This window comes from Cynocephalus volans, chromosome 7 (genome assembly GCF_027409185.1).
Source record: "Cynocephalus volans isolate mCynVol1 chromosome 7, mCynVol1.pri, whole genome shotgun sequence".
In the NCBI taxonomy this organism is placed as follows: domain Eukaryota; kingdom Metazoa; phylum Chordata; class Mammalia; order Dermoptera; family Cynocephalidae; genus Cynocephalus; species Cynocephalus volans.
Window position 1 is genome coordinate 148,786,036 of NC_084466.1, and position 27,239 is coordinate 148,813,274.

General features: G+C 43.2%; 2 protein-coding genes and 1 non-coding gene across 5 annotated transcripts in view; 2 read left to right on the forward strand and 1 right to left on the reverse strand.

Annotated features, from left to right (window-relative positions):
• Positions 1-19,512, forward strand: DENND10 (DENN domain containing 10). 3 transcript variants are annotated; one of them, XM_063102426.1, is made up of 9 exons: positions 1-76; positions 2,094-2,290; positions 4,358-4,437; positions 7,512-7,660; positions 8,780-8,891; positions 10,688-10,788; positions 13,268-13,375; positions 15,705-15,799; positions 17,709-19,512. In XM_063102426.1, exons 1-9 carry the CDS (start codon positions 22-24, stop codon positions 17,883-17,885), a joined length of 1,074 nt encoding a protein of 357 aa, XP_062958496.1. In that variant the 5' UTR covers positions 1-21; the 3' UTR covers positions 17,886-19,512. The 3 variants fall into 3 exon arrangements, with proteins under 3 accessions (XP_062958496.1, XP_062958497.1, XP_062958498.1); XM_063102427.1 differs by lacking the exons at positions 1-76; positions 4,358-4,437 and having other exon boundaries at positions 2,223-2,290; XM_063102428.1 differs by lacking the exons at positions 1-76; positions 2,094-2,290; positions 4,358-4,437 and adding an exon at positions 4,483-4,762.
• Positions 12,508-12,581, forward strand: TRNAI-GAU (transfer RNA isoleucine (anticodon GAU)). The gene has a single exon. It is a non-coding gene; the product is annotated as a tRNA-Ile (tRNA).
• SFXN4 (sideroflexin 4) overlaps positions 17,983-27,239 on the reverse strand; it is a 22,971-nt gene continuing 13,714 nt past the window's right edge. Inside the window, exons 13-14 of the mRNA XM_063102429.1 lie at positions 27,002-27,119; positions 17,983-22,065 (exon numbers count right to left, since the gene is read on the reverse strand). Coding sequence (XP_062958499.1) covers positions 21,988-22,065; positions 27,002-27,119 — 196 coding nt within the window. The 3' untranslated portion in view covers positions 17,983-21,987. The remainder of the gene's footprint in view (positions 22,066-27,001; positions 27,120-27,239) is intronic.

Here is a 27,239-nt window from a genome sequence, read left to right on the forward strand (position 1 = left end):
GCGCGGCGGCGGCGGCGGAAGATGGCTGCGGCGGAGGCGGCGGACACTCAGCTGATGCTCGGCGTCGGGCTGATCGGTGAGGACGCAGGCGCCCTGCCCGGCGGGCCCGCACCCCAGTTCCGCCTCCGCCCTTGCTCCCGCGGTCCCGGCGCCGCCCGTATAGGAGGTCGCGGGCCCGTCCAAGTTGGGCCTGGGTCGGGGGTGGTGCGGAGCGCGGCCTCCTCCGCGCGGGAGCCCGGCTCGGTGCGCTGGCCATCCCGGCGGGAGGGACCCCGGGACCTCCCAGCCCCTGGCCTGGAGCTCCTGCACGTGCGGTTTCCCGGCGCAGCCGGGACATCAAGGGTGCCCGAGGCTCGGCGGCTGCCTCGGAGCGTGGGGAGCCACGCGCGACTGCCCGGCCGGCGCCGTCCTGCGATCGAGCGGTTCGACACCTGGTAGCTAACTGTGCCGGCCCGGGGGCTGCCCATTTCACACTGATTACCTCCCGTGTGACTCTCACCACAGCTCCGGGGGCGGGAGGGAGCGTCTGGGCCCACTTTATGGAGGAGCAAATGGAGGCGCACGGTGCAGGACACACGCTAGGAAGTGGCAGAGCCAGGACTGGGATCCTCGTAGGGTAGCCCTAGAGGCCGCGCTCATATCGGTGGGGAACTCCCGATCATATGATCGAGCTCGTGCCTGTAGCCGGACTTAATGCATGGTCACGTGTGGTGGGATCCCAGTTAGTTCTGAAGAATTCATGGGTGGGGAAGTTCGCTGGGGTCTTTGGGCCGGCCGGAGTGTGGGCAGTGTTTCAGGAGTGGTTGTTTCAAGGAACCATTCATTCGATAGGTGACAGCGAGTACCGGGTTGCTTGAATGAACGTCTGGAGGTTCCCTGTGAAGAAAAACTAATGCTCCCAAGATTTATACACACCCCTAAACACTCTCAATTCTACCAGTGTACAAGAACATTGCTTAGGCTTGGCAGAACTGGAGAATGTGCTCCTTATTTTTCAGTGTCTCATATTTCAGTTCAGGGGGTTTTTATTCTTCATATTGACATGCATTTAAAAGAGATTTGCTTCAAAGTAATGGGGGCAGGTGTGCCTTCCTCTACATGAAACAAGCAAGGCCAGGTGTTGATAATTGTTGACACAGCGATGGAGACAAGGAATTCATTTTATCATTACTTTTTTACGTGAATTTTCCATAATAAAAGGGTTTTTTTAAAAAAATCTGTAGACTAAAAATTGGATTCTTACTGCTATATGTGCGGTAATTGTTCCTCTAAAGTGGAGGCCTCAACTTTTTAGTATTAGCAAATTGTTCCTTTTTTGTAATTGAGGTGTTTATTTTGGTGATAAAACTGCATATATAACTGGACAACTTTTATTATTATTATTTTTAAAAATTTAAAGATAGAATTCACACAATTAGTATGGAACGTGATTTGAAAGAGATTCCACCATTTTCTTCATCTACAGGTTTTTTGGTTTTGGTGCCTGGCCAGTAAGGGGATCCCAACCCTTTACCTTGGTGTTATCAGCACCAGTTTTGTTTTTAAGAGACTCTTTCTGTGTATTTATTAAAGATTCTTCCAGTTAGAGAAAAACTTAATGTAAATATGTTTATGAGTATTTGTGTGGGAGGAGATAAGGAGGAACTCTACCAAATCTCTAAGGCTAAGTTTTCATTCATGATTTGTTATAAAAAAAAAAACTTTCTACTCAAGGTGGCCTAAAATTCAAGATCATGAGAGCTAGATAATTTGATCAGTAGAGGTAGGTGGGAATTGGGGTCTCAACTGTTCTGGGTTGCTTTCTAAAATGGGATGTTAAAACTGATTCCGGGGCCGGCCCGTGACTCACTCGGAAGAGTGCGGTGCTGATAACACCAAGGCCACGGGTTCGGATCCTATATAGGGATGGCCGGTTAGCTCAGTGGGTGAGCATGGTACTGACAACACCAAGCCAAGGGTTGAGATCCCCTTACCGGTCATCTTTAAAAAAAAAAAAAAAAAAAACTGATTCCGCTAAGTGCTTCTGAGTAACCAATCAATTCACTTCCTTGCTGCTGTTTGACATTCTCACAGTGACCATCTTTCCACCATAGAAAAGGACACAAATGGAGAAACTCTATGGGTGTGGTGTTATCCTTCCACGACAGCCACGTTAAGGAATCTGCTGCTAAGAAAATGCTGCCTTACAGATGAAAACAAACTTCTTCATCCCTTTGTCTTTGGTCAGTACAGAAGAACATGGTTTTATATCACAACAGTTGAAGTTCCAGATTCTTCAGTTTTGAAAAAGGTATGCATTGAGGTCAAAAAACCAAAAAGATTTAAAGTGATGTAAGATTATTACAATAACTCTTAGCTTTAGACCTTATCATTCATGATACACTTTTGAAAATATTAAATATTTTCATTGGAAGTATTCTCTTTCACACTTCACTCATTCATTCTATAAATATTTATTGGTGTCTATTATATGAAAGACCCTGTGGTTGATACAATGGTGGGCAATACAGCAATACATGGTATCTTCCCTTTATCAAGGTTACAGTCTGATGGTGTAGAAACGTAAAAGTAGTTTCAAAGCCATGACCGATTAAAAGGTGGGAAGAAGTATTTTTCCATAATTAAAAACTATTTTAAGGGATATAATTATCATTGGCATAGTTAAGAAATTGTTTTATATTAACAATTTAGAAAAGATAATTAAGAAAATTCATGTTTTAAGTAGACTTTCTTGATGTGTTGTTTGATCTAAATAGTATCTGTGTGACATGTAGAAAACCAGTATGTGGTCGTTGTGGACTTTCCTAATCCCAACCAATCAACCAGCAGGTTTTTTCTTTTCTTTTCTTTTTTTTTTTAAAGATGACCAGCAAGGGGGTCTTAACCCTTGACTTGGTGTTGTCAGCACCACGCTCTCCCAGGTGAGCCAACCGGTCATCCATATATAGGATCCGAACCCATGGCCTTGGTGTTATCAACACCACACTCTCCCAAGTGAATCACGGGCCAGCCTAACCAGCAGGTTTTTTCAAAGAAAAGGATATTGGAAGTGGCTGAGCCTCTGGTGTGTACCCAGCTGAGGACCTCCTTTCCCTTTTAGTGCTAATTTAGCTAATAATGGGACTATATGAGCAGGACCAGAACACCAGTTTCAACTTAAGGAATTACATTTAAAATAACAGGAAGGCAGCAATTCAGACACTGTTACAGGTTTAAGACAAAACAGAAATTCATAATTAGAAAATGTAAATTTGCAAGAAGATAGGTTTCAGTGTGTAATAAAACCTTTGGATTATGTTCAGTGAGTTCTTGCTGAAAAGTCTTGATGCAGCCCCAAGTATACTTATCCCATGTTTCACATTACAGGCTGCCAAGTTATAGCAATATTAATATCACATCTGTTTTTCAGATTTGAAAAATGGCAAGACTTAGAGATAATTCTTATACTTCAAGATAAGGTTTTTAAAAAATGTGTCTCTTCAATGCTTTGATTTTTATGAAGTTCTGAATTTTGTCTCATTGATGGAAATATTAGGTATGGTTATCAGGAATTTATATTTAATAGAGCGGGCCCGTGGCTCACTTGGGAGAGTGCGGTGCTGATAACACCAAGTCAAGGGTTAAGATCCCCTTACCGGTCATCTTTAAAAAAAAAAGAAAAAGGAATTTATATTTAATAATAATAGCATATAAACAAATAAAACTTATTACAACAGTGCTGTTTAGATTATAGCACTCTATAGAGAATTGAGTATTTCAGGATCTGTATGATTGTTACTGAGATGTATTTGTCGTTTTCCATCCTTCTATCTCATTAATGAAAAACAGGGCCGGCCCGTGGCTCACTCGGGAGAGTGTGGTGCTGATAACACCAAGGCCCCGGGTTCGGATCCCATATACGGATGGCCGGTTCACTCACTGGCTGAGCACGGTGCTGACAACACCAAGTCAAGGGTTAAGATCCCCTTACCGGTCATCTTTAAAAAAAAAAAAAGAAAAAGAAAAACAGTTGCTAAATTGGTAGATTTTATTTAGCAATCCTAGTTCTGCTTTGATGAGATTAGGGGACATTAAATAGAAATCACATTTTTAATATTTGACTGAACTATTTTTGCATTTAAAAAAAAAGATTTCTAAAAGCATTGTATTATGTAGAAAATTAAATATGTATGTATATGTAAATAAATATATATATACACACATATGAAAGTATGAAGAAGCAAGTGAGGACTTTGTTATATTTTAGTCTCTTAATGCTCATATGCCTTGTACAAGAGGTTTGTTAGCATATAGTAATAAAAATTAATTCTATTAAAGTGTCTTTAAAAAGTGTACTTTTTTTGTTTCTTTTGGACAGGTGACTCATTTTTCTATTGTTCTGACCGCCAAAGATTTTAACCCAGAGAAATATGCCGCCTTCACTAGGATATTGTGTAGGTCTGTATAAAAACTGTATTACATGCTAATATAAAAAAATGAAGATCTTACTCAATAGTTACAAGCAGATTTCTACACTGAGGAAGCAAATTTCAGCCCTCTGTCTCACCAACTTAATCTTTTGCAGCCCTTCAGAGACTATTTTATAAGGAGAGACTTTCTCTTCTGCTTTGTTGATATTGCTTCTCTCATTTGGGAAAATGGTCTGGGAGAAGAGAAAAGCATATTGCACAGCTGTTGTGTTCCTGGGTGTTTTGAGTCACTTGCTACTTTTGATTTGTTACTTCTGCTTACTTCCAATCTACAATTTTTTGTAGCAGGATGGGTAAGTTAAGTGCTTTATAAAGTAGTAAGCTGGTTTCTATGTGTCAGGGTCTGTGCAGTCATGTTGGGGAAATTTAATGGACATTTTGAATTATGCCGAAGCACAAGAAAACATTTCTTAGCTGGAATGTGGAGGGAAATTGTGATTAATTGGTTAATTGTGATTGAAGTAGAGTCCTTTCGTTTCAATCTCAGCTGTTGAAAAAAATTATCTAAAATATACCAGTCCACTCTCTTGACTTGGTAAGTATATCTAGTGGACTTAATGAAATCTTTCTTATATATTAGGGATATTGGCTCTTTATTGATGAAGGCTTTTGCAGGGTTTTAGTTTTAGTTGTTTTGTTTTTATATTGTTATTAACTAGATACAATTGTAATTCTGGATCTTATGTATTACCCTCAGCCCTTAGGCTCTTGCCTAATAAGTAGTTTTTTGGTAAGGGTGAAGGGAATTAGGTTTTTCCCACTGTAAGTCTTTTTGCCATTTTTGTACAGGCATGCACCCACCCACATACCCACACACCAAAACAGAACACAAAACCCAGTGCAAGAATATCTTTATTATGTATGGGTTTCAGTTAGATTGTATTTTGACTAAATACCATTTGACTGTTTTTCCAGCCAACTAGGATAAGAAAGACTTCCTGCTGTCATAAGATAAATTCCAGGTGTATGTCTCACTGTGGAATATAAACAATTGTCTTCATGACACAGAGGGAGATTATTATTGCTAGAAGAGATGCTATCCAGAAGCCATAAACTAAAAACACATACAGAGGTGTTTTTGCACAAATACTGGACTCCCATTTCATTTGATTGAGTCAGGGTTAGGTTACTCAACTGAACTCACTGGGAAATATTCTGGGGTGCAGAAGGCAAGGTTGCTTCAGACCCCACTTCCTGCCCAGGAGGAAGCCCAGAGGTTTATCAGCTTCTGCAGTGTCATGGCACTGTAGTGCTCTGGGTTCTCCTCTCCCATCACAGTGTGAGAGAAGTGAGGGCTCAGGGCAATTGCTGGCCACCTCCTCTGCCCCCTACCCCTTATTTGTGTGCTCAGCTTTGCGTGTGGACACCCCCATCCCCACGCAGGTATGTGTCTGTGTGCACATGTACACACTCATAGACAGACACTTTTTCATGGTGGCGAGGTTCACGTGGAGTTGGTCCCTTCTGTTTCTGGTGAGAGGAGCAGGCAGGCGTGCCTCCCGCCACGTGCTGCTCACATGGCAGCAGAAGCCCACATGGGAAGGCCTCCTTCCCAGTGCAGCCTGAAGATTAACTGCCAAGAGCCTCTTTGTCCTCTAGTCCCTGCAGCTAGTGGCCCTGGTAGAGAACCAGGGTTTCATGCACACTTGGAATCAGCTGTCCAAGCCATGTGTGGCAGCCTGCGGCGTCTGTCTAAACAAGGTCCTCTCTGGTCGCACTGCGTGGTTTTCCTGTGGATTGGTTTTGGGGCATTCCTCCCTCTGTTCCATCTCTCACGGCCCAGGGCTGTCACATAGGAAGTCATCTTATCCCTCCAACCTTCCAATGTTTCTCTTCTCCCTTACTATATGTTGTTTCTCTTTTACGTTAATGGTGTTTTAATTTTCTTGGTGGTGGTGGTAAAAAAGCACATAAAAAATGCAAACAGTACAGAAGCGTATAGAGTGAAAACTAAGTCCCTCCTCGCCCTGCTCCCCAGCCTCCAGTTCTGCCTCCTGACCCCCACCCCACACAACTCCTGGGACGTCTTTCTTGATATCCTACCAGAGATGTGTTCTCCCTGTGTAAGCACGTATATGAGTTCGTAGGTTTGACTGTATTTTACATATATGAGAATTTACCATATTTATTGTTCTCCACCTTTTTTCTCAACTTGTGGATTGAAATAATAAAAACCACTGATGATTGACAAAATTTAGTAAGCAGTTCAAACACTTGCGTTTTTCACTTAATCTACAATAAATATAATTTTCATGTGATCTGTCTTAAACATCATTTTTGTTTTGTTTTGTTTTTTCCCGATTTTCTATCTCAGCTGCTGAAAGGCCCAAATAGACCCAGTCATGTTTCTCAAGCAAAATTTAGTTTTAGTTACTCACAGGAAGAGATTTCAAGGGGAAGAGACCGACTCCACATGTGAGCTATAAATGCAGCCAGTTTCCTGTGAGCATTTTCTGGAAGTTTTAACCTGATGAATGTCTCTAGTGCTCATTTGTCACCAGAAACTTAAAGGAGTTTTGGTTTCTTAATTATCTAAATACAGCTACAGCTGGGAACTCTGATAATAAGTATGGGTTCTACAACTAATTACTGCTTTCTTTGTGAACAATGCATAAAACCCTTTTCTTGTCAAAGGAAATTCCAGTAATAAAACAGAGTTGTATGACTAAGAACACCAGTTATGAATGTAGGACATAAAAAAGAGATAAGTATACGATGTTCTTGCGAATAATATGGCCTTGGAGAGTCCCTGGTTTATTCTCCTTAGTGACTATACCAGGCTTCCCAAGATGTAAGTAGAGAGCTGACATCAAAGAATTGTTGAAGGTCTCTTAAGTGCTTTTTTTTTTTTTTTTTTTTTTTAATATGTTCTTGAATTAAATTTGGGAAATTGTTCATGTCATGAAAAGATTCAGGCATTCAGAAGTGAATTAGTAAGTTGTCTTTAGATTCTTTAGAAAGTACCCATGCCTGGCCTTGGTGCTTTTCTGCATGTGATTCATGCCAAATAAAAGCACGGTTGCTTCTTGTCCTTTCTTACAGAATGTACCTGAAACATGGGAGCCCAGTTAAAATGATGGAGAGTTATATTGCTGTTCTCACAAAGGGGGTATGCCAGAGTGAAGAAAATGGCTCTTTCCTTAGCAAGGACTTTGATGCCCGAAAGGCATATCTTGCAGGCTCCATGAAAGGTAAAAGAAAAAAAAAAAACCATCCCAACAAGAAAATCTCCAAGGCAAGGACAATCTCTCATTAGATTTCGTTGTTCCATCTTTCCATACATTATTTTCATCTACATAGTATTTATCTCCTACACAGGAGGGTACTTCATCTCCTGTTTCCTTATTGGTTAGAATCAATGGAAAATAGATTTTTGTAGTGTTCCTTTCCATATTAGGCTATTATTATAGAAATGTTATCTCACTAGTAAGCTGAATGTCCAGGCTCGAGGTCTCCATTGACTTCCATAGTTTTTCTTTCCTTGTATGTTAGCATTTACCTCTTCTTCAGCAGCTCAAGCCCCTGACCCAGAGTCCCTTATTTAACTCCTAGCTGGAAAATCCAAAATGGCTTCGATAGCCCAGGGCTCAGCCACAGACTTCAGGGTCCTCAAGCAGGAGGACAGGGGAACTCTGAAGGTGAAGCCGCCCCATTCACATCCTCCCCTTGTGCCTGTCTTTGCTCTTTTTTTTTTTTTTTTTTTTTTTAATCTTTTTCGTGACCGGCACTCAGCCAGTGAGTGCACCGGCCATTCCTATATAGGATCTGAACCCGCGGCGGGAGCGTCACCGCGCTCCCAGCGCCGCACTCTCCCAAGTGCGCCACAGGCTCGGCCCCTGTCTTTGCTCTTGATCCCACTGTCCTATGTGGCTTCTAAGCATCCTTGTTGAGGTGTCAGGTGTTCATCCAACTAGATAAAAGGGGCTTAAGTCATGACAGGGGCGGGAGTGGTTAATGGACTTTTTTTTAAAAATCAGGCTGTTTTCATGATACAGAAAGATGTTGGTTCCCCTTCATATCATTTATTCTACTTTCTTGTGAGTCTGGCTTCATCGGTGCCTCCTGTGTAGAGCCCCTTGGGGGGTAGCTGTAGGCAGCTGTAGCACAGCCAAGGAGCAGACATCCGGGTAGATATACTCATCTGCCAAATAAGGTGCTTTCATGTTTGCAACATTTGCCTAAATTTCTTCTTTATATTGAACATAATTTTGTGTATGTATGACAAGAACTCTTTCTGATAAAAACTTTATTTCCTTATATAATATTTAATGTAGTAACATTTTTATTTATTTATTTATTTATTTTTAAAGACATTGTATCTCAGTTTGGAATGGAAACTGTTATCTTACACACTGCACTCATGCTAAAGAAGAGAATTGTTGTCTATCACCCCAAAATAGAAGCTGTCCAGGAGTTTACCAGGTATCATCTCTAATTATTAAAAACTGTGAACTTTGTTGGCAGACAGTTTCGGGCACTAGATATTACCATGTGCTCTGTTCTGTATACGTGGCATGCGTTACTCTGGGGTTGAAATACCATTTTGTCTAATGTTTCAGTTTAGATCTAGTGGTTCAAAGTCACTGAATTTGAACAGATTCTTAACATTAGAAAAATGAATATTTTAGAGAAGGGAATTAGCAAACTTTTCCTTGCCAGACAGTTTATATTTTAGGTTTGCGAGCCATGCAATCTCTGTCCTAACTAGTCAGCTGCCTGGGTAGCACAAAGGCAGCCATAGATAACAGGTATGTAAATGAATGAGAATGGCTGTAATCAGTAAAACTTTATTTACAAAGATAGGCAGCTGGCCTATGGGCCATAGTTTGCCGACCCCGATTTTAGATGACCTACACCTTCTGTTCAGTGTTACCAAAGACTCTTTTTTTTTTTTTTTTTTTTTTTAAAGATGACCGGTAAGGGGATCTCAACCCTTGGCTTGGTGTTGTCAACACCACGCTCAGCCAGTGAGCCAACCGGCCATTCCTATATAGGATCCGAACCCGTGGCCTTGGTGCTGTCAGCACCGCACTCTCCCGAGTGAGCCACGGGCTGGCCCTAAGACTCTCTTGTTTTTATAATAAATACAGATCTTTTAGAATTTAATTTTATTAAATCTAACTTGTTCTTAGCTTCTTTTTTAAAAGCAAGGGAATTAGCATTTGTGCTGGTTTTATTATATGCCAGGCATAATATAAGACACCTTAAATTATTAAATTTACTCATGACAAGAACCCTGCAAGGAAGTATTATTACCCCATTTTATGAACGAGAAAATTGAGGCTTGCAGAGGCTAAGTGGTAAGATCATGAAAAGAAGAAAGGTTTCATAGTCCGAAAGATCTGAGTTAAAATCCTGGGACAGCAACTTATTAGCTTTGTGGCCACGTAAAAGATATTGAATGTTTCTGAGCCTCAGTTTCTTTATCTGTAAAATGAGGATCATAATACATACTTCATAAGTTCATTTTTAGCACTAGAAATAATTTATGTAAAATGCTTAGCATGTGGCTTGTTCATACTTTAGAAATGATTATTGTTATGATCGTGACTGCCTCAAATCTTAAATGAGAGGGCCAGAATTTTTCCTCTTCTCTCTCTGGCTCCAAAACTATATTTTTCTACCCCCTTATTTTTCCACCTACATTCATGCTTCTTAAACTGGAGTGTCCTTAGCTTCTGGGGACATTTACCAGGGGGTGCACAGAGCCACAGATAAAGTTGGCACATCTTCCTGCAGTAGTTGTTTTACCACAAGTTTTTTCTAAGGAAACCTGCGTTGTGTGAAAACAGACACAGCGTGGTCTGCAAGTTTGGCTGGAACTCTAAACGTAGATGGAGGCTTCCTGAAAATTTCCTGCTTACAGGGGCCACTTTGGATATTACCTTGGACTCTCTCTCCATGGCAGTCTGCACACAGGGATATTTGGAGGAAGACTTTAGAAGTGTCACTCCTTGCCACCTTGGAGATCTTTTGAAACTTCACCTTGAGCTTTCTGTAGCTTATCCGACCCAAAAAAGTAGAGTGTAAAACACTGAATTGCTTTAATTTGAAGCCTGAAAGTGTCTGTTAGCACGTTTGGGGCTTGGTCTCACCTCTGCCCCTGATTAGCTGTTATGGCTGTAGCTTCTTAATTTCCTCCTCAGGAAGAGGAGGGACAGGCTGAGTCTTTTAGGTGTGGGCCAGCAACAATTTGACTTCTTGCCTTGATTCCCCAGGACTCTGCCCGCCCTTGTGTGGCATCGACAGGACTGGACCATCCTTCATTCTTATGTGCACCTCGATGCCGATGAACTGGAAGCCCTGCAGATGTGCACAGGTAGGCAAGAGGATCCTGGGAATGAAATATTTTGCTTTAAGGAGGGTTTTTTGGTTTTGGTTTTATTTTTAACGTGTATTCCTAAGGGGAATACTGGTCATTTATTATTTCTTTGGCAAATGCTATCAATTTTTTCTCCTTTTTAAAAAATAGTGGTAAAATTCATATAACATAAAACTTACCATCTTAACCATTTTTAAGTGTACAGTTCAGAGGCATTAAGTACATCCATAGTGTTGTGCAACCATTACCAAAATGCAACTTATTTTTAACTTGTGAAGTTCTAATCTTAAGTTTCCCTGTCTGTGATTTGATTTTGAGTATTTAGACTTTATTTTGAGCCTTTCCATATTTTTTCTCAAAAGAAAGTTATAATTATTTTTAAATGATGTTATTATACTTGAATAGTAATTATTAATGAGAACCTGGGAATAATTTAATAATAAATTATTACATCTACAGGAATTGTGACTTCCTAGTAACACAGTTTTGTTTTATTTTTTCATGTTTTTTGTTTGTTTGTTTGTTTATTTGTTTGTTTATTTGTTTGTTTTGGCGGCTGGATGGCACAGGGATCTGAACCCTTGACTTTGGTGTTATAACACCATGCTGTAACCAGCTGAGCTAACTCATCATCCCTGGGGTTTTTTTGTTTTCTTTTTTAATTTAAGGTTATGACCTTTATACTTTTATGGTGTTAAAAGGCCTTTTCATAAAATGATGATGATGGTAGATAATAGGGACTTTTGTGTTGCTTTTTATTTTTATTTATTTTTATTGTTGTTTTTAAATTATAAAATAGTTCTTACATATAAAACAAAGTATATTTACGTAAGTTATTAAAAATAAAAGGAAAACAGACCCACCAGACTCATGAAAAAGAATATCGTTAGTACTTCAAACCTAGATACTTTTTCTAGGTTGTACATGGGGGCATAGAATTTCTGAGTTATAAGGTATGCAGATGCTCAAGTTGCTGGGTAATGCCAAATGCTTTCCTTAGGTTGTACCAATTTGCCCTCCTCAGTTCAGGAGAGGTCCATTGCCTCTCATCCCCAACAGTACTTGGTAGTATTAAACATTAAAATGTTTGTCAGCTTGGTGGGTGTACAATGATATTTAGTTGTGGTTTTAATTTGCATTTTCCTGATTCCTAATGAAGTTAAACATATCTCTCTATGTTTTTGCCATTGGCGTTTCCTCTTCTAGAAAATGACTGTTTCTTTTACTCATTTTTTTCATTGAGATTTTAATTGATTCATAGAAGTTCTTTATGTATTCAGGATATGAATCTATTGTTGGTTATACCTGCTTCAAAAGTCTCCAAGTTTGTGGATTTATTTTTCATTCTCCTCATGGTTTTTGATGAATGAAATTCTTAATTTTAATGTGTTAGGATTTATTAGACTTTTCTTTTATGATGTTAGTGTTTTATATTTTCTGGTTTTTTTTGTTTGTTTGTTTTTGTTTTTTTTGTCCTTTTCGTGACCGGCACTCAGCCAGTGAGTGCACCGGCCAGTCCTATATAGGATCCGAACCCGCGGCGGGAGCGTCGCAGCGCTCCCAGCGCCGCACTCTACCAAGTGCGCCACGGGCTCGGCCCTAGTGTTTTATATTTTGTTTGAGCAAATTATTTTGGTCCCAAGGATAGAAAGATATTCTCCTACATTTTCTTGTAAAAGTCCTAAATGTTTTTTCTTCCCAATTTAAGTCCTAGCTGGCTGGTTGGCTCAGTTGGTTAGAGCATTGTGCTGATAACACCAAGGTCCAGGGTTCAATCCCTGTACCAGCCAGCTGCCAAAAAGGAAAAAAAAAAAAAATCCATGCATTGGCCAATTTAAGTCTTTAATCTACCTGGAATTGCTGTTTGTGTAGTGTGTGAGTTTGGAATCTGATTTAACTTTTTTCCATATAGATAACTATTTGGCCTGAGACATTTATTGACTAGTTTCCTCCTTTCTTCAGTAATCAGCAGAATCATTCTGTCATATATCACATTGTCTCATATATGAGTGAGAGCTGTTGTTAAATACCACCAATTCCAGAGGTCTGCTAATTCTTGAATTGCCCTGATTAGCATTTATTGATTGTATCAGATCCATGTTATCACTGAGAACCTAGGCATGTGGCTATGATTTCCTGGAGACAGACCTGAAGAGGGAACATTGGTTAAGAGAATCCTTGCTACCTTCTGCCTCGTCTGTCATTCTTAACCCAAATAGCATGACCAAAAAGTAAATGCTTTGCTTCAGCCTTGTTCCTTGACACTGAAATCTAATTTTGGAACATTTTGAGTTGTGTGAATTTCTTCAGGCAACTGACAATAATGTAGTTTTCATAAATGCCACAGGGTACGGCTGATGTTCCCAAATAAAACAATGAAGAAAAGCAGCTGATGAGCTTTTGGACTCAATTCTCTTTTGATATGTTCACAATATTTCTTCCTACTCCAGTAATGTTGTTCATCTTTGTAATGCAGGTTACATCGCTGGATTTGTCGACTTGGAAGTGAGCAATAGACCAGACCTCTATGATGTGTTTGTGAATCTGGCAGAGAGTGAGATTACTATTGCTCCACTTGCAAAAGGTTAGTTCTCAGTTCTGTTACTAGCACAAGATATCAGTCAAATAACTGTACATGGGTACTTAAAAAGTTCATGGAAAGATTTGTATTATCTTTTAATCCTATTTTTCCATGAACTTTTTGAAGTACTCATATTTTTTAGGTTGATTTTCTGTTTTTGAAAAAGATGACTGGTAAGGGGATCTTAACCCTTGACTTGGTGTTGTCAGCACCACGCTCTCCCACGTGAGCAAACTGACCATCCGTATATAGGGATCCGGACCCATGACCTTGGTGCTATCAGCACCGCACTCTCCCAAGGGAGCCATGGGTCAGCCCTTCAGTTGATTTTCTAAAACCAGTATTTGAAGGCTTGCTTAACCCACTCTGCTGAAGCTGGAGGGATTTTTCCATGTCTGGAACACAACATTTATTTAAGACATAGATATGTTAGCAGTACATCCCGGGTGCTCATGCTGCACACGTATGTTAAAAAATTTTCCACACTTTTCTGCTTAAACAAGGTATGTCTATTGCTACATAACAGATTATTTTAGAACTCAGTGGTTTAAAACAACAAATATTGGGCAAACCCCATCGCTCACTCAGGAGAGTGCGGCGCTGGTAGTGCCGAGGCCACGGGTTCGAATCCTATATAGGAATGGCTGGTACGCTCACTGGCTGAGCGTGGTGTGGACCACACCATGCCAAGGGTTGCGATCCCCTTTCCGGTCAAAAAATAAAATAAAATAAATATTTATTATCTCACAGTTTCGGTGGATCAGGAGCTCAGGAGTAACTTAGGTAGGTGGTTCTGGTTCAGGGTCTCTTTTGAGGTTTCAATCAAGATATTGCCAGGGCTGCAGTCATCTGAAAGCTCAGCTGGGGCAGGAGATCCACTTCCAAGCTAACACACATGACTTTTGGCAGGAGGCCTTAGTTCCTTGCCACATGGACCTCTCTACTGGACAGCTTGAGTGTTCTCACAACATGAAAGCTGGCTTTCCCAAGAGCAAGGGATCCAAAAGAGAAAGGGAAGGAGGCCAAAGCCTTTTATGACTTTGTTCCTGAAGTCACACAGTTTTACTTTCTCTATACTTGTTAGAAGCAAGTCGCTAAATCCAGTCCACACTTAAGGGAAGAGGAATAAGTCTCCAGCTCTTGAAAGAAGAAATATCAAAGAGTATGTAGACATTTATCACTACACAAGGATTAAATATGACTCCTTTTTGTATGGAAAATCTTTGAAGGATGTCTCAGTAAGCAAAAGGGAATGAAAGTGGTCTTGGAGGTAATGATCGAGAAAGGGTATTCTAGTGTCACGAGTGTCATCTCTAGATATGATAAATTGTCCTAAATTACAGCTTCATGGAAAAGTGCCCAGGGATACTCAGGTGCTGGTTTAGATGGGATCACTGATAATAGCTTTTGTGTTGTCACTTACCTGTCTCCTAAAAGTGGGGACAGCCAAATGCTGACTAATTAGAAATTTTTGTTAGATTCTGATTCTATGAGGTTTTATTAGCAACTTCAAATTAATAAAACCAGAACTGGTTTTCTCTTAACTCATTCTAAAATTACAAATATAATGTGTGTTCGTGGTGAAAAATTCAAAGTACAGAATCAGGTTTTTAGTAGATACTGCCTTTTGAAAAGCCAGTGTGGTAGAAAACTGGCTGTGGCCAGGGCCACTTAAACTGCTGAAGCCATAGGGCCAGAAAGGATGGCCATCTCCCTGCTGCTACTGCTGTTCAGACTCTATAAAATGGGCTCATCCCAGCCAGTACCATTCGAATGGAGTTTATCCCTTGCAGTGACAGCCAGAAATTTGTTAAGCTTTTTGATGCAGACAGTAGCAGTGTATGTAATTAATGTTACTTAGGTGGTTTCCTTTGCTCATTTCTAAGGGCCTGAACACACTGAATGCTTAGGTGGCTTCTGCACAACTGTCAGGAAGCACTTCTTTCACAACATTCCCACCAGAAAGATAAAATTAAATGCTTAACGGTAAAGACCTGGACAAGAAAGTCAGGTTTTTGGCATAAAGTCACAACTTATTTGTAACCAGAATTTTTCATTACGTTTTGTCTGCAAAGAATAATAAAAATTGGTGTCAGGTGGATGTGAAGGGGAAATTTGGCGTGGTATATAAATCATGATTGTGTTATTATGCTTTACCTCCTAGCATGTCATTATGTTTGTGTTTAGTGGTAAAATGGAAATGAGGGTGATTGTCAGCTGCATTTTGAAAATTCCCTCAGTATGGTCTTTCAAGTTTTTGGAAAGACGGCATGATTATTTTTTATTATGTAAACTTCTCAATACTCACACAGCATATTCTTGATCTCACCAGAGGCCATGACAATGGGCAAACTGCACAAAGAAATTGGTCATCTAATTGTTCAGTCTGCAGAAGATCCAGAGAAATCAGACAGCCAGGTTATACAGGTAACTCCCTCGTCTTCCGACATGCTAGGGGTCCTTTGACAGCATTGCTGGCTGGTGTGCGGCACATCTACTCCTTACCTGCACGGTAGCAGGGTGCAGTAGCATGGGAGGGGCCTGCAGGCAGGTGCTCAGACGTGGGTTGGTGGGTTGGCTACGGTGATGATGGATGGGCAGGTGTGGGCTGCCATGGCCCAGCCCAGGGCAGGTGTATATGGGGGCTGGTGCTGAAGACAACCATTGATAGTGAGAACCATAACTGCCAGGTGGTTTGGAATGCTTTTCTGGGCCAGCCAGTGCTACTCCCAGGAGAATGTTCATGAAGGAACAAATCATAAAGAAAAGGTTGTTGCTGAGCACAGGAGCAAGATAGACCACTGTAATGTAGCTTTGCTGTGTTGTCTCCAGGACAGCGGAAATCATGCAGTCAGACTCCTGTCCCGCTGAGCAGGCTCTGCCGTCACACCTGCAGAGCCAGCTCCTCTGTGGGGACTACCTATCAAGCTGACCAGAGTTTCCATGTGGACCAGTCAGCACCTTCTCTTTTATTTCCTGTGCCTCTCCACGTGGTGCCAGTGCTCCTTCCCTGCCCTGTAGTTTGCCCAGTCTCTTCCCATCCTGGCTCCTGGCTCTTTGCATTTGGCCTGTGCCCAGCTCCTTGCTCCTCTCCGGAGGGATGCGCTTCCAGCCTATCCTCTCCCAAGCCTTGCCTCATCCAGACCCCCATCTCACACCCTGGGCCCGAGGGGCCTGGAAGGACTGTCTCCCTTATTTGTGCCTGTGCCATGTAGGGGGCACCTCTCATAAGCAGGCTCTACTCACCTGTTCCAACCCAGCGCATTTCTTCATTCATCTGTTCAGTGACTCAGATGGCGCGCACCAAGCACCAGCTCTCCATCAGGCACTGCCCTGGGCAGTGGGGGTCAGTGGGGAGCCAAGTCCCCGCCCTCACAGAGCCTGTGCTCTAGTGGGCAGATGAATAGAAAATAATACACATAGGGCTGGCCCGTGGCTCACTCGGGAGAGCGTGCTGCTGACACCAAGTCAAGGGTTAAGATCCCCTTACTGGTCATCTTCTAAAAAAAAAAATAATAATAAACAAGATGTTTGTGGGCCAGGATAAATGCTGTGACAGAAACAAGGGGGGAGGCAGAGAATATTTGGGACGGGGTAAGACATCTCTCTGAGGAGGTGACATGAACTGAAGGAGAGGGGCCTCAGGGACTGCCTGGGACTCGCCAGCAGCACTCTTCTTTCAGTTCAGTGCCAGTGGCCCGTCCAGCTGTGGCCAGGAAGAGTGGACAGGTCTTGTCCTGAGGACCCACACCCCGAGACTCTCTGAAGATGCTGCTTTTCTACCATGTGGGTCATCGATGCCCACCCAGCCCCCATCAACGTTAGAGTGAAAACACTTAGCAGTGTTAATGAAATATGTAAATGTGCATTTTGAATTACTGTGTTTTTCACGGACAAATAGTGAGGCAGAGATGACTCCATATAATGTATGACAACTTGGGGAGGGTGAGTCCAAGTGCACAGCATGTTGCAGGGGCCCAGAAACATCGGAATGAGGCCATGATGTCAGCAACCCAGAAGAAAGACGTGAGTTTAATGCGAGCCCTCGTGAGACCTCAGCCGCTCAGAGGAATGCCGCTTACTGAAGAGGAATAAAGCCTGGTGGCAGGGGCTGGGTACTTATCCCAGGCAAAAGAGGACTCTGGGGAGGAGATTTGTTCAGAGAACAATAGCAAGGTTCCTCAAAAAGTTAGAGTTACCATATGATTCATATGTTTCATAATTTATAAATAAAATTAGTCTGATAAACTTTAAAAAAAATAGTAGGAAGAATTCTAGAAAATAACTTCAAAGTTTTGGATACTAATGTATTACATATTCTCCTGTTCTTTTAAAGGATATTGCCCTAAAAACAAGAGAAATCTTCACCAAGCTAGCACCATTTTCAGAAGTTTCAGAAGATGGAGAAAAGAGAGTCCTCAATTTTGAGGCACTAAAGCAAAAACGATTTCCACCAGCAACAGAAAACTTCCTTTACCACCTAGCAGCAGCCGAACAGATGCTGAAAATATGACCGTGACAGAATGTCTCACTGATGACTGATAGAAAGCCCGCCTCTCCCTCTGATTAGCCATTAGCTATGTAAAATACTGAAAATAACAGAGAAAATGTTCTATTTTTAATGATTTATTTGAAAGTATTGAGATTTGACCTGAAACACATGAAAACACTTCTGAGTTTCTTCTAGCAGATCAGTTTCCTGCCTGCTGTCAGTGTCAGACAAAGTGCTGTCACTACTACGTGTAACGTTATAAAACAGCCCGATGTCCTGGAGTAAGAGAAAAAAAGCTGTCAAGTTCTTGTGCAAATCACAGCAAATCTTAAAGCCTTCATTATTATGTTCCCATTTGTCACCTGTGTAGCGATAAACTAGTGGTTTATTTTCAGAAAGCTGCCTGAAATTCTGCTTTGTATTCTTCTAGGAAGAACTTTAATTCCTTGCGAGGAAATCTACTTTCTGAGCCAAACTACTTAAGTTTTCTGCAGAACTGTCTAGAAGATCATTCAAAAGACTCTGCAGTTGCACTCTTTTGTAAAAGAAAAATTTTTTTCTTGGCCTTTGAACATTTTGCCTGTACTATGAAGATTTTGATTAGATTTTATACTTGAGTAGACAACTTTAATACTCCATATTTATATTGTTACAGAAGTAAGCACCTGGCAAACTTTAGCCATTAGTACTCTTCAGTTAACCCTGTTGCTAGCAATATTCTTTTGAAAAAGATGCTAGTCCTTACATGGTAAACGAGGGGCCCACTTTGAACATAAATGTCTGCAGGACTGAAACAGTGACATCATAGTTGGTAAGGAATTGTGAGAATTAACTTCTTGCAGGGACCAAAGCCAGAGAATGTCTTCAGACAACTTTAGTAATGTAATTTGGCCACATAGCAAAGTAACTGTTCTCTGTTCTGTACCATTTTCCTAATTAGAGACCTTATAATTGCCAAACAAGCATAGAGGTCTAAGATGTACTTGTTATTTTAGAAATCTTACCTGGAAACATGCTTGCAAAAAAAACTTCTTTATAGGATCTTTTCTCTTTTTGGTGTTAACATTATACAAAAAATAAAAAATAGCCTTTTTCTCCTCCCTCCCTAGGTGGGGGCAGGAAAATACCTGAAATGAAATGATGTTCACTGAGGCAAACAACTGAAAATTAAATCTGCACTTTATGAAAATGAATACTAACATCTTTCCCCCACCCTTTTTTTGTATGACTGTACTGATGCTCCTCTGTATACAATGGGGTTACCTATTGATCAACCCATTGTAAGTTCAAGATATTGCAAGTCAAAAATGCATTTAGTACACCCAGCCTACCTTAGACAATGAAAATGTTTAAGAACACTTTAGCCTATGGTTGGGCAAAATCATCTAGCACAAAGCCTATTTTATAATACAGTGTTGACTGTCTCGTGTAATTTATTGAATACTGGACTGAAAGTGAAACGCAGGATGCTGTGTGGGTGCTCGGAGGACGGCTCCTGCTGCACACACGGTCACTTCCACACCACTGTAAAGTCAAAATATGGAAAGTTGAACCATCTTAAGTCGGGGCTGTCTGTATTAGTTAATGATCAAAGTCGTGGAAATGACAAATTTATGATGTAGAAATAAAATGAAGTATTTTGATACTCAACAAAGTTTTTGGTAGGTGAAAACTTGTGCCTTCTTTCTCCAATTCTCACTCCAAACAAAGCAAAAGAAAAAAACCTGTTTTTCAACTGAAGGTGAAGGCACTGGGGAATTATTAGAAGACCTATGTGAGAGTTAAAGCGGAGGGCTGGCCGGTTAGCTTAGCTGGTTAGAGTGTAGCCTTTTAACCCCAAGGTCACAGGTTTGGATCCCTGCACTGGGCAGCTGCCAAAAACTTATAAAATTAAAGCAACCCCACACCACAACTCGGCCCCACCTTCTGTCCTGCCCTACCTCCTCCATTCCCTGCTTGCTAGAGCTGCCTCTCACTTCAGCTTCCTCTGCTTGGAAGGTGCCTTCACATTTCTTACTCCATCATCAGTTAGTAACAACCTCCACCTGGAGCCTCTGCCCATCTTGTTCTCTGCATTTAACTTTGTGCTAAGCCTGTGGCCAGACTCGGCCATCTGGTAGATAATTTTTACTCATTGTCCTTTTAGGATGTTGTGAAACTCCTTTTACCAAATTTGGAACTAACCATCATTCTGGCCTAGGGAAAGCTGAAATCCACTGGTATGTTCCTTGATTTGGGGCAGGGTGTGATGGAAACGTTCCCCTGGTACACAAATGTTTGGGTACCTACTCTTTCACACCCTGTGTTGTATCTGGGGCTACCCTATGGGTAAGACAGTCTGCTGGGGAAACAGGATTAGCAAGCAGGCCCTTGCACTAGACCCGATATGGGAAACACAGGATGCTACGGGAGCCCATAGCAGGGATGCCTAATTCAGTACCATAAATCCTGGAAGGATTACCCCCCTCCGGGGGGAATGATTATGTCCAAGCCAGACCTGAAGCCTAAACAGGCGTTAGCCCAGAGCAGAGGGAACAGCCTGTGTGAAGGCCCAGAGAAGAGTGACCACAGCCCACACGAGGAACTGGATGCTGGTCCACGGTGAGGAATGGGAGTGGCGAGATGAGTACGGTAAAGGTTCTTGCCTTCCATAGTAAGGAACTTGGACTTGGTCCTGACGCACCTGTAAGGTGCGTTTTAAGGCTTTTCAGCAGGTGTGGCTTAGAAGATTGCAGGGAGCCAGACAGGAGCCGAGCAGTACCAGCAGGGGATGCTGTTGGGCAGGGAGCCAGACAGGAGCCAAGCAGTACCAGCAGGGGATGCTGTTGGGCAGGGAGCCAGACAGGAGCCGAGCAGTACCAGCAGGGGATGCTGTTGGGCAGGGAGCCAGACAGGAGCCAAGCAGTACCAGCAGGGGATGCTGTTGGGCAGGGAGCCAGACAGGAGCCAAGCAGTACCAGCAGGGGATGCTGTTGGGCTGAGCTGGGGCGATGCAGCAGCCAGGAGTTCTAGACTAGACTGTGTGGGGCCGGGTCTGTGGAATGGGGTGGGGGTGACATCATCGATCCTGTTCTACATAACTGGGTAAGTGGCAGTGCCTTTTGCTGAGGTTAGGAGGGAAAGACCATCTCAGATTGGATGGGTTGAGTTTGAGGTATCTGTGGGACATCCAAATGGCAAAGACCACTGGGCAGCTGGATGGGGGCCTGTTGCTCAGGAGAGCAGCATAACACTGGAGCGTCCCGGTAGCACATGGGTGAGGCGGTCTCTGCTGAATGGAAAGTGGGGCAGAGAAGATGAGGGCCCACAAGTCTTGTAAGAAGTCTGGCTATGAACACAGTTTGTGCTTTTTTAATGAAGCAAGTGACTGAAGCAGCTTAAATGCTACTGGGAAGGAGCCAGCAGAGAGGGACACTGAGCCAGAGGGGACGGCAGAGACTACAGAGCAAGGCCCTGGGAAAACAGAGAGGGTGGGCCCAGAGCCTGAGGGACAGCTGACCTTGCACAGAGGACAGGATGGGTGTGGGCAGAAGGATGGGTGTGGGCAGAAGGACGGGTGCCAAATTGGTACCAGGAGGAGCCAGGGAGGTTCCGTTGCTGGCCTCCGTTTCACAGTGGAGGAGCAGGGTCATTTGCCAGTGGAGAAAGCAGAGCTGGCAGGAAGGTGGCAAAGATTTTAAGTAGCTGTCCGGGATGGCAGTAAGCTAAGTAGGGGACAGGACTGCTTTGGGGTTAGAGGCCTCGCTGGGCTCCACAGAAGTTCACGTTTATCTTGAGCTGGGCTACCAATCTACTGCCTGTGTCCAGGCCGCAGTGGGCCCTCTGCCTTTATTTCTTCAAATCCTGAACTCAAGAAGGTTATTAGTAATTTCACAGTCTCCTTTCACAGGCTCATTCTCATTGCTGTCCCCTCAGCAGCCCCAGGGGGTATCTCGTGGCTCTTCCTCCAGCCAGCCTTGAAAGCCCAGACACAACCAGCCTGCAAGCGTCTCAGCAAGTGGCATCTTAAGTCATCTTGTCAGCACAGGCACCTCTGGGGTCTCCAGCAGACCTGTGGCAGAGTTCCTTAAACAGAGAGGAAGGTTTTCAAGCTGCAACCAGACAAATTCACCTAAAACTCGCCCTACACCCCTCTGTTATAGAAGAGTTGTGTTTCTTCTGTTGAAGACTGAATTTCCTCTTCAAGCTTACTGCACTGTATCTGAAAAACAAAGTTAAATTCTTAATACTTACTTTAATAACTTTTCTTGTTTTAGAAGCCAAATTAAGAAAAAAACAATTTCTGAAAGCAACCATTTCACAGTCCGTCTTTTTCAATGATGTCTAATCTACAGCAAAAATCATAACCTAACTTAGTAAGAACTTTTTTTTTTTTTTTTTTTTTTAAAAAAGATGACCGGTAAGGGGATCTCAACCCTTGGCTTGGTGTTGTCAGCACCACGCTCAGCCAGTGAGCAAACCGGCCATCCCTATATAGGATCCGAACCCGCGGCCTTGGTGTTATCAGCACCGCACTCTACCGAGTGAGCCACGGGCCGGCCCTTAGTAAGAACTTTTTAATGGAAGATTTGAAATATAAACAAAGGGAGAAAGAATATAAGGACCCTCATGTACTGTCGCTCAGCAACAACTATTAACAATCTACCAATCTTATTTCATCAAGCACCTCCCACACCCCCCGTGGTTTCTTTCTTGAGTATTTCAAGGCAATTCTCAGACGTGTCATCTCACCTACAAATACCTCAGTATGAAATTCCAAACGATAAAGACTTTGTTATTATTTAAATGGTAATGATAGTAGTTATACACTACTACGCCATTATCACACCTAACAAAATTAACAGTAATCCCCTGATAGCATCCGATACCCATCCCCAGTACGGCAAGGCTGCAGATGTACTAGCTGATGTGGGCAGGCAGAGGAGCTCTGTAGGGGATGAGCTCTGTTGTCAGGGTCCTTGAGGTTCCAAACCTGAAAGGTATCACAGCCTGTGGATGTCTAAGGAAATGCCCTGGGTGAGGGCCTGGCAGAGCCCCTCTCAGTCTTGGGCTCTAACAGGTGGCATGGGCCACTCCAGGCGGGACACCCACAAGCCCTGCACCACCATTCAGGCACCTCCATGCCTACCTTGGAACAACGGCTATTTTCAAGGTCCAGCAAGTTCTGGCATTTGGGGCCGTGCAGGGAGATTGATTCCACTTCCTGCCTCCACTCTGACCTCTGAGAGATCTGTCCCCTTGGCCTGGCCGTGCAGCCCCTGCCATCTGGTCCCACCATCCTGCCAGGCACAGGCAGCCTCCTGTGCCCACTCAGCCCTTCTGCATCTCCACTGGGCCTCTTCCCTCCCACGTCTGCCTGTTCAAATCCATCCATCTCCAAAGGCTGCCTCCTCCAGGAAGCATCCTGGACTAGCCGCAATTTTCTTTCTCTAACCTCCCCATAGCCCTTCAGGTAGTGTTTACTCTCTACCATGAAACAGTCGTTTCGTTTTATGACATTACCCTTCCCGCAAAAGCCTGTGGCAGAGCCTGCCATCTGCCCCCCAGTATCTGTTCTCTTCTTTCACAGCAGTAGCACTTTAAACAGATCAGATTAAAGGCCTCATTTCCCAGCCTCCCTTGCAGTAAGGCTTTTCCACATGACTAGGTTCTGGTCAATGCGACAGGAGAAGTGCTGGGTGACTGCCGTGGAATGAGTGGGACCCTGTTGGGCTTTAAGGCTGAGGGCCAGACCCTAGGGATGGTGGCGTGCAGAGCTGGAGGGAATCGGGTCCCTGAGAACTTCATGACAAACCACCACCTTAGCTGGACTGGACACCTCACACCTATGTAGCTGAGAAGTAAACTTCTGCCTTGTCAAGGCATTGGTAGTTACGGCCGAGAGTAATCCTAGTTAATACAGAGCCCTTCCTTCCTGTGTCCTCTGTCCTGGCTATGGGCACCACCCCTGAGCCAGAAACCTGGGTGGCCCCTGGACCCCTTTTCTTTTCTTTTCATCACTGCTCTTTCACTCCTAATCTGAATGCTTGAAAGTTCTGACTTGTCCAGTCCATGCATTTCTCTCTACCCCACTAACATGCACCTAGCCCACGCCCCCCAGCATCTCCAACCAGAGTTACTTCCACAGCTACCTGCCTCTAGGACTGCCGCCTCCTTCCATTTAGGACCCAGAGTGATATTTCTCAAACACAACCTGAATAAGCCTCTCCCCTCTAGAAACATTTCTCTCACTGCCTCCACGATGAAGTTCAATCATCTGACAGGGCTTGGAAGGTCCTTCTCCCTCTGGCAAGGCTCCAGCCCCAGCCCCAGCCCCAGCCCAGGCTCCAGAGCCAGGCAGCCCCAGCCCCGCCACGTCACGTCATAGCTGAATTGTTGCTTTGCGTTGCTTTGCCTCCCACGGATTTGTCACCCCACTTCCCCTGGGTGACGGAGATGCAAAGGATTACTCAAAGCCCATCTCTTCTGAGCAGTGAGAGATCCTGAAGTGGTTAATCTCCCTTTGGGACGCTCAAGCGAGAGCCATCCCTTCCTTGGGAAATTAACACCAAATTGGGGTTCTCTTCCTGCATTTATTTTCCAGACCAGGAAGTTACAGGAAGAGAACATAGGTGGGGTTATAGTTTAACAGTATAGGCTGGTAACTTTCAGTGAAACAAGCCAGATGACATTCCAGTAGACAATTAAATGGTCCTATCAACACAAGCTTGATCTTAGCAAACATTCCTTCTTACAGCACTTTCTCAGTATCTTTACACAACAATCAGTAACTAGTCTGTGTTTGAGCCAGCAACCTGCTGTGCGACAATCCTTATCTTGCAACAGAGACTTATAGCCTGAAGAAAATTTCCTGTCCTTACAAGGTCAATATTTGAAACTGCAAGACTTTGGAAAACCAGGCCCTGTGAAGTACATAATGTTTTTTAGTATATTCCACACTGAATAACCTGTAGGCAAATTGTGCATTTCCCTGAGCCTCGGCTTCTTCATCTGTAAGACGGAAGTAACAAAACCTGCTTTGAAGGACTGCTCTGAAGACACAGGCTACCTCACACAGTCCCTGGTATGTAGAAGGTGTGGAATAAACAGAAGCCACTCGTGTTGGAAGTGGGAGCACCTTGCAGCCTCCTTTCTCCCCGACTCCAGCCACACAGAGCCACTCAGAGTGCCTTGGGGGGCCACACTGGAGCAGATCTCCATGCCTTTGTCCAAGCTGTTCTCTCTACCTACACTGCGCTTCCCACCATCTCCGCCACCCCCAGCAGCGCTGACCACCGCCTCCGCGTGCCACGCTGCGCTCTCTGCGTGCAGGAGGAATCTCTCTCTCTCACGCAGAGAGCGCAGGAACCAAGTCCAATTCCTTCAGCCCAGTAACTTTAAACCTAAGTGACAATGGCTTGTAGTCGGGAACAGAGGATGGTAGTGGTCAAAGGCAGGAGGGCCACCTCTCATCTCGAACACTGAAAGGATGTCCTGGACCCAGCCTCTCCAGAGGAAGGGGGACCACATGCCTACAAGGGCTCTAGCCACAGCAAGAGGCCACAGAAGAAAGATTTCACTGGACAAGGAGCAAAATTGTTCCTGACACTGGAAAAATGAATCCTGCTGCCCATAATGACTCAAGTCTGTACAAGACAAGGCTGGAAAGAGCCGTGGCCATCTAATGACAAACACAGCTGATCCTGGATTCTGGCTCTCCGATGACAGAGAAGGGAGCTAGACAAAAGTTTCCTTTCTGGGATCTCCTGAAGCCCTTCCTGCTCTGCTCCCAGCCAGGTCAGGGTCACTGGGCTCTGTGGCTTTATCTGTCAGAGCTCTCAGAGGCCACACGTCACCCCCTCTTTCATAGCCCCTCTGCCCTCCATGATAAATGCAAGGTCAGGAACCATGTTAACTCACTCCCTGCTGTGTTCCAGCACCTCACATCAGGTCTGCCAGGAGTCGCCCACCCTCAGCCAGCGTTTGTGGAGTGAATGAATACAAGAGAGTGGAGGAGACCAGATCCCAGTGGCTGGAAATCTCACTAACCTCTCAGTGGAGTGCTCATGCTCTCAGCAGCAACTGTGTACAGAAGGATTCATGTGTAGTGCAATTTTATTGTCACAAACCACATTCTAATAGGTGGAACTATGAGGATTAAAAATATTTTTTTCTTCTAAAATTTTATTTTAATGAGATGCTGCCCCGATCTTCTACCCTCTTCCCCCAAAGTGGGTGTAACCTTCTACATTATGTGCTGGCAAAGTTATCTGAATGAATGATTCTATAAACCTAAAAACCTATACAACTGGGGTTCTGTACAAGATCATTCCATAAATACAAATGCTTTGGAGGGCATTAACAATTTTAGGTTTAGTGACAGAAATAAGCATTTGAAATTTACAGCCAAGAAATGCCAGAAATCGTTAATATCTACTAGCATTAAATGTCCTTGATACCTACTGAGCAACAGCCCTTGGCAGACATACCATTATCTTCAACTCTCTTTAAGAGATAAGGAAATTGACCAAGGTCATGGAGGAGCTTGAATCCAGGCAGTCTGACTCATCCTAAATTGTAATATATTATAGATTATCTACAGAACTATGCTGTTGAAGCCAGTAGTCACTAGCCACGTGTGAGTACTTAAGTTAAAATTAAATTAAATTAAATTAAAATGTCAGTTCCTCAGTCACACTAGCCACATTTCAAGTGCTCAATAGCCACATGTAACTAGTGGCTACCATATTGGACAGCACAGATAAAGAACATTTCCAACCATGTAGAAAGTTCTACTGGACAAAGCATTGCTATAGAATATTATACTGTATTTAAAATCTAATAAAAAAAATTTTTTGGGGGGGGGCTGGACCCTTGAAGTTGGTGTTATCAGTGCCACACTAACTGGGTGAGCTAACTGGCCAGCCCCAAGGATTTTTTATACCCCAGAAAAATGCTTATGATCGACTGTTCAGAAAAATAGAATGCAAAACTGCACAAGAGGTTGGAGGATTGGATTATGTGTAAATACTATTATTTTGTTTTATATTTTTATAAACTTTGCAGATATTTTTAAAGGAGAATAATTTATTTTATTCTTATAACCAGGAAATAAAAACCCAGTTATTTTTCCGAGAGAAGGTCGTGTGGGCACTTACCTGTCCAATTTGTGGAAACAAACTGAAAGAAACTGGTACCATCAGTCCCATCACCAGGATAGTACTAGTCAGTTTTACGGTCAATAATGACCGTGGATTTCGCAGGAAAAAGTGAGTCCTGTAAGAGACAAGGTCCAGCTCACAGTGCTGCTAAGCATTTCAGGGCCTTTTTGTTAGAGGCCAGCCTTCTCCAACAGTGGTTAATTCCATCCTGCACGTGGCGCAGGCCCACACCTTG

Excerpts from the sequence above, each read along its gene's own strand:
- DENND10 (XM_063102426.1), top strand. The coding sequence starts at position 22 with ATGGCTGCGGCGGAGGCGGCGGACACTCAGCTGATGCTCGGCGTCGGG. Across the intron at positions 77-2,093 it reads GCTCGGCGTCGGGCTGATCG|AAAAGGACACAAATGGAGAA; the intron begins GTGAGGACGCAG and ends TTTCCACCATAG. Across the intron at positions 13,376-15,704 it reads TATTGCTCCACTTGCAAAAG|AGGCCATGACAATGGGCAAA; the intron begins GTTAGTTCTCAG and ends TGATCTCACCAG.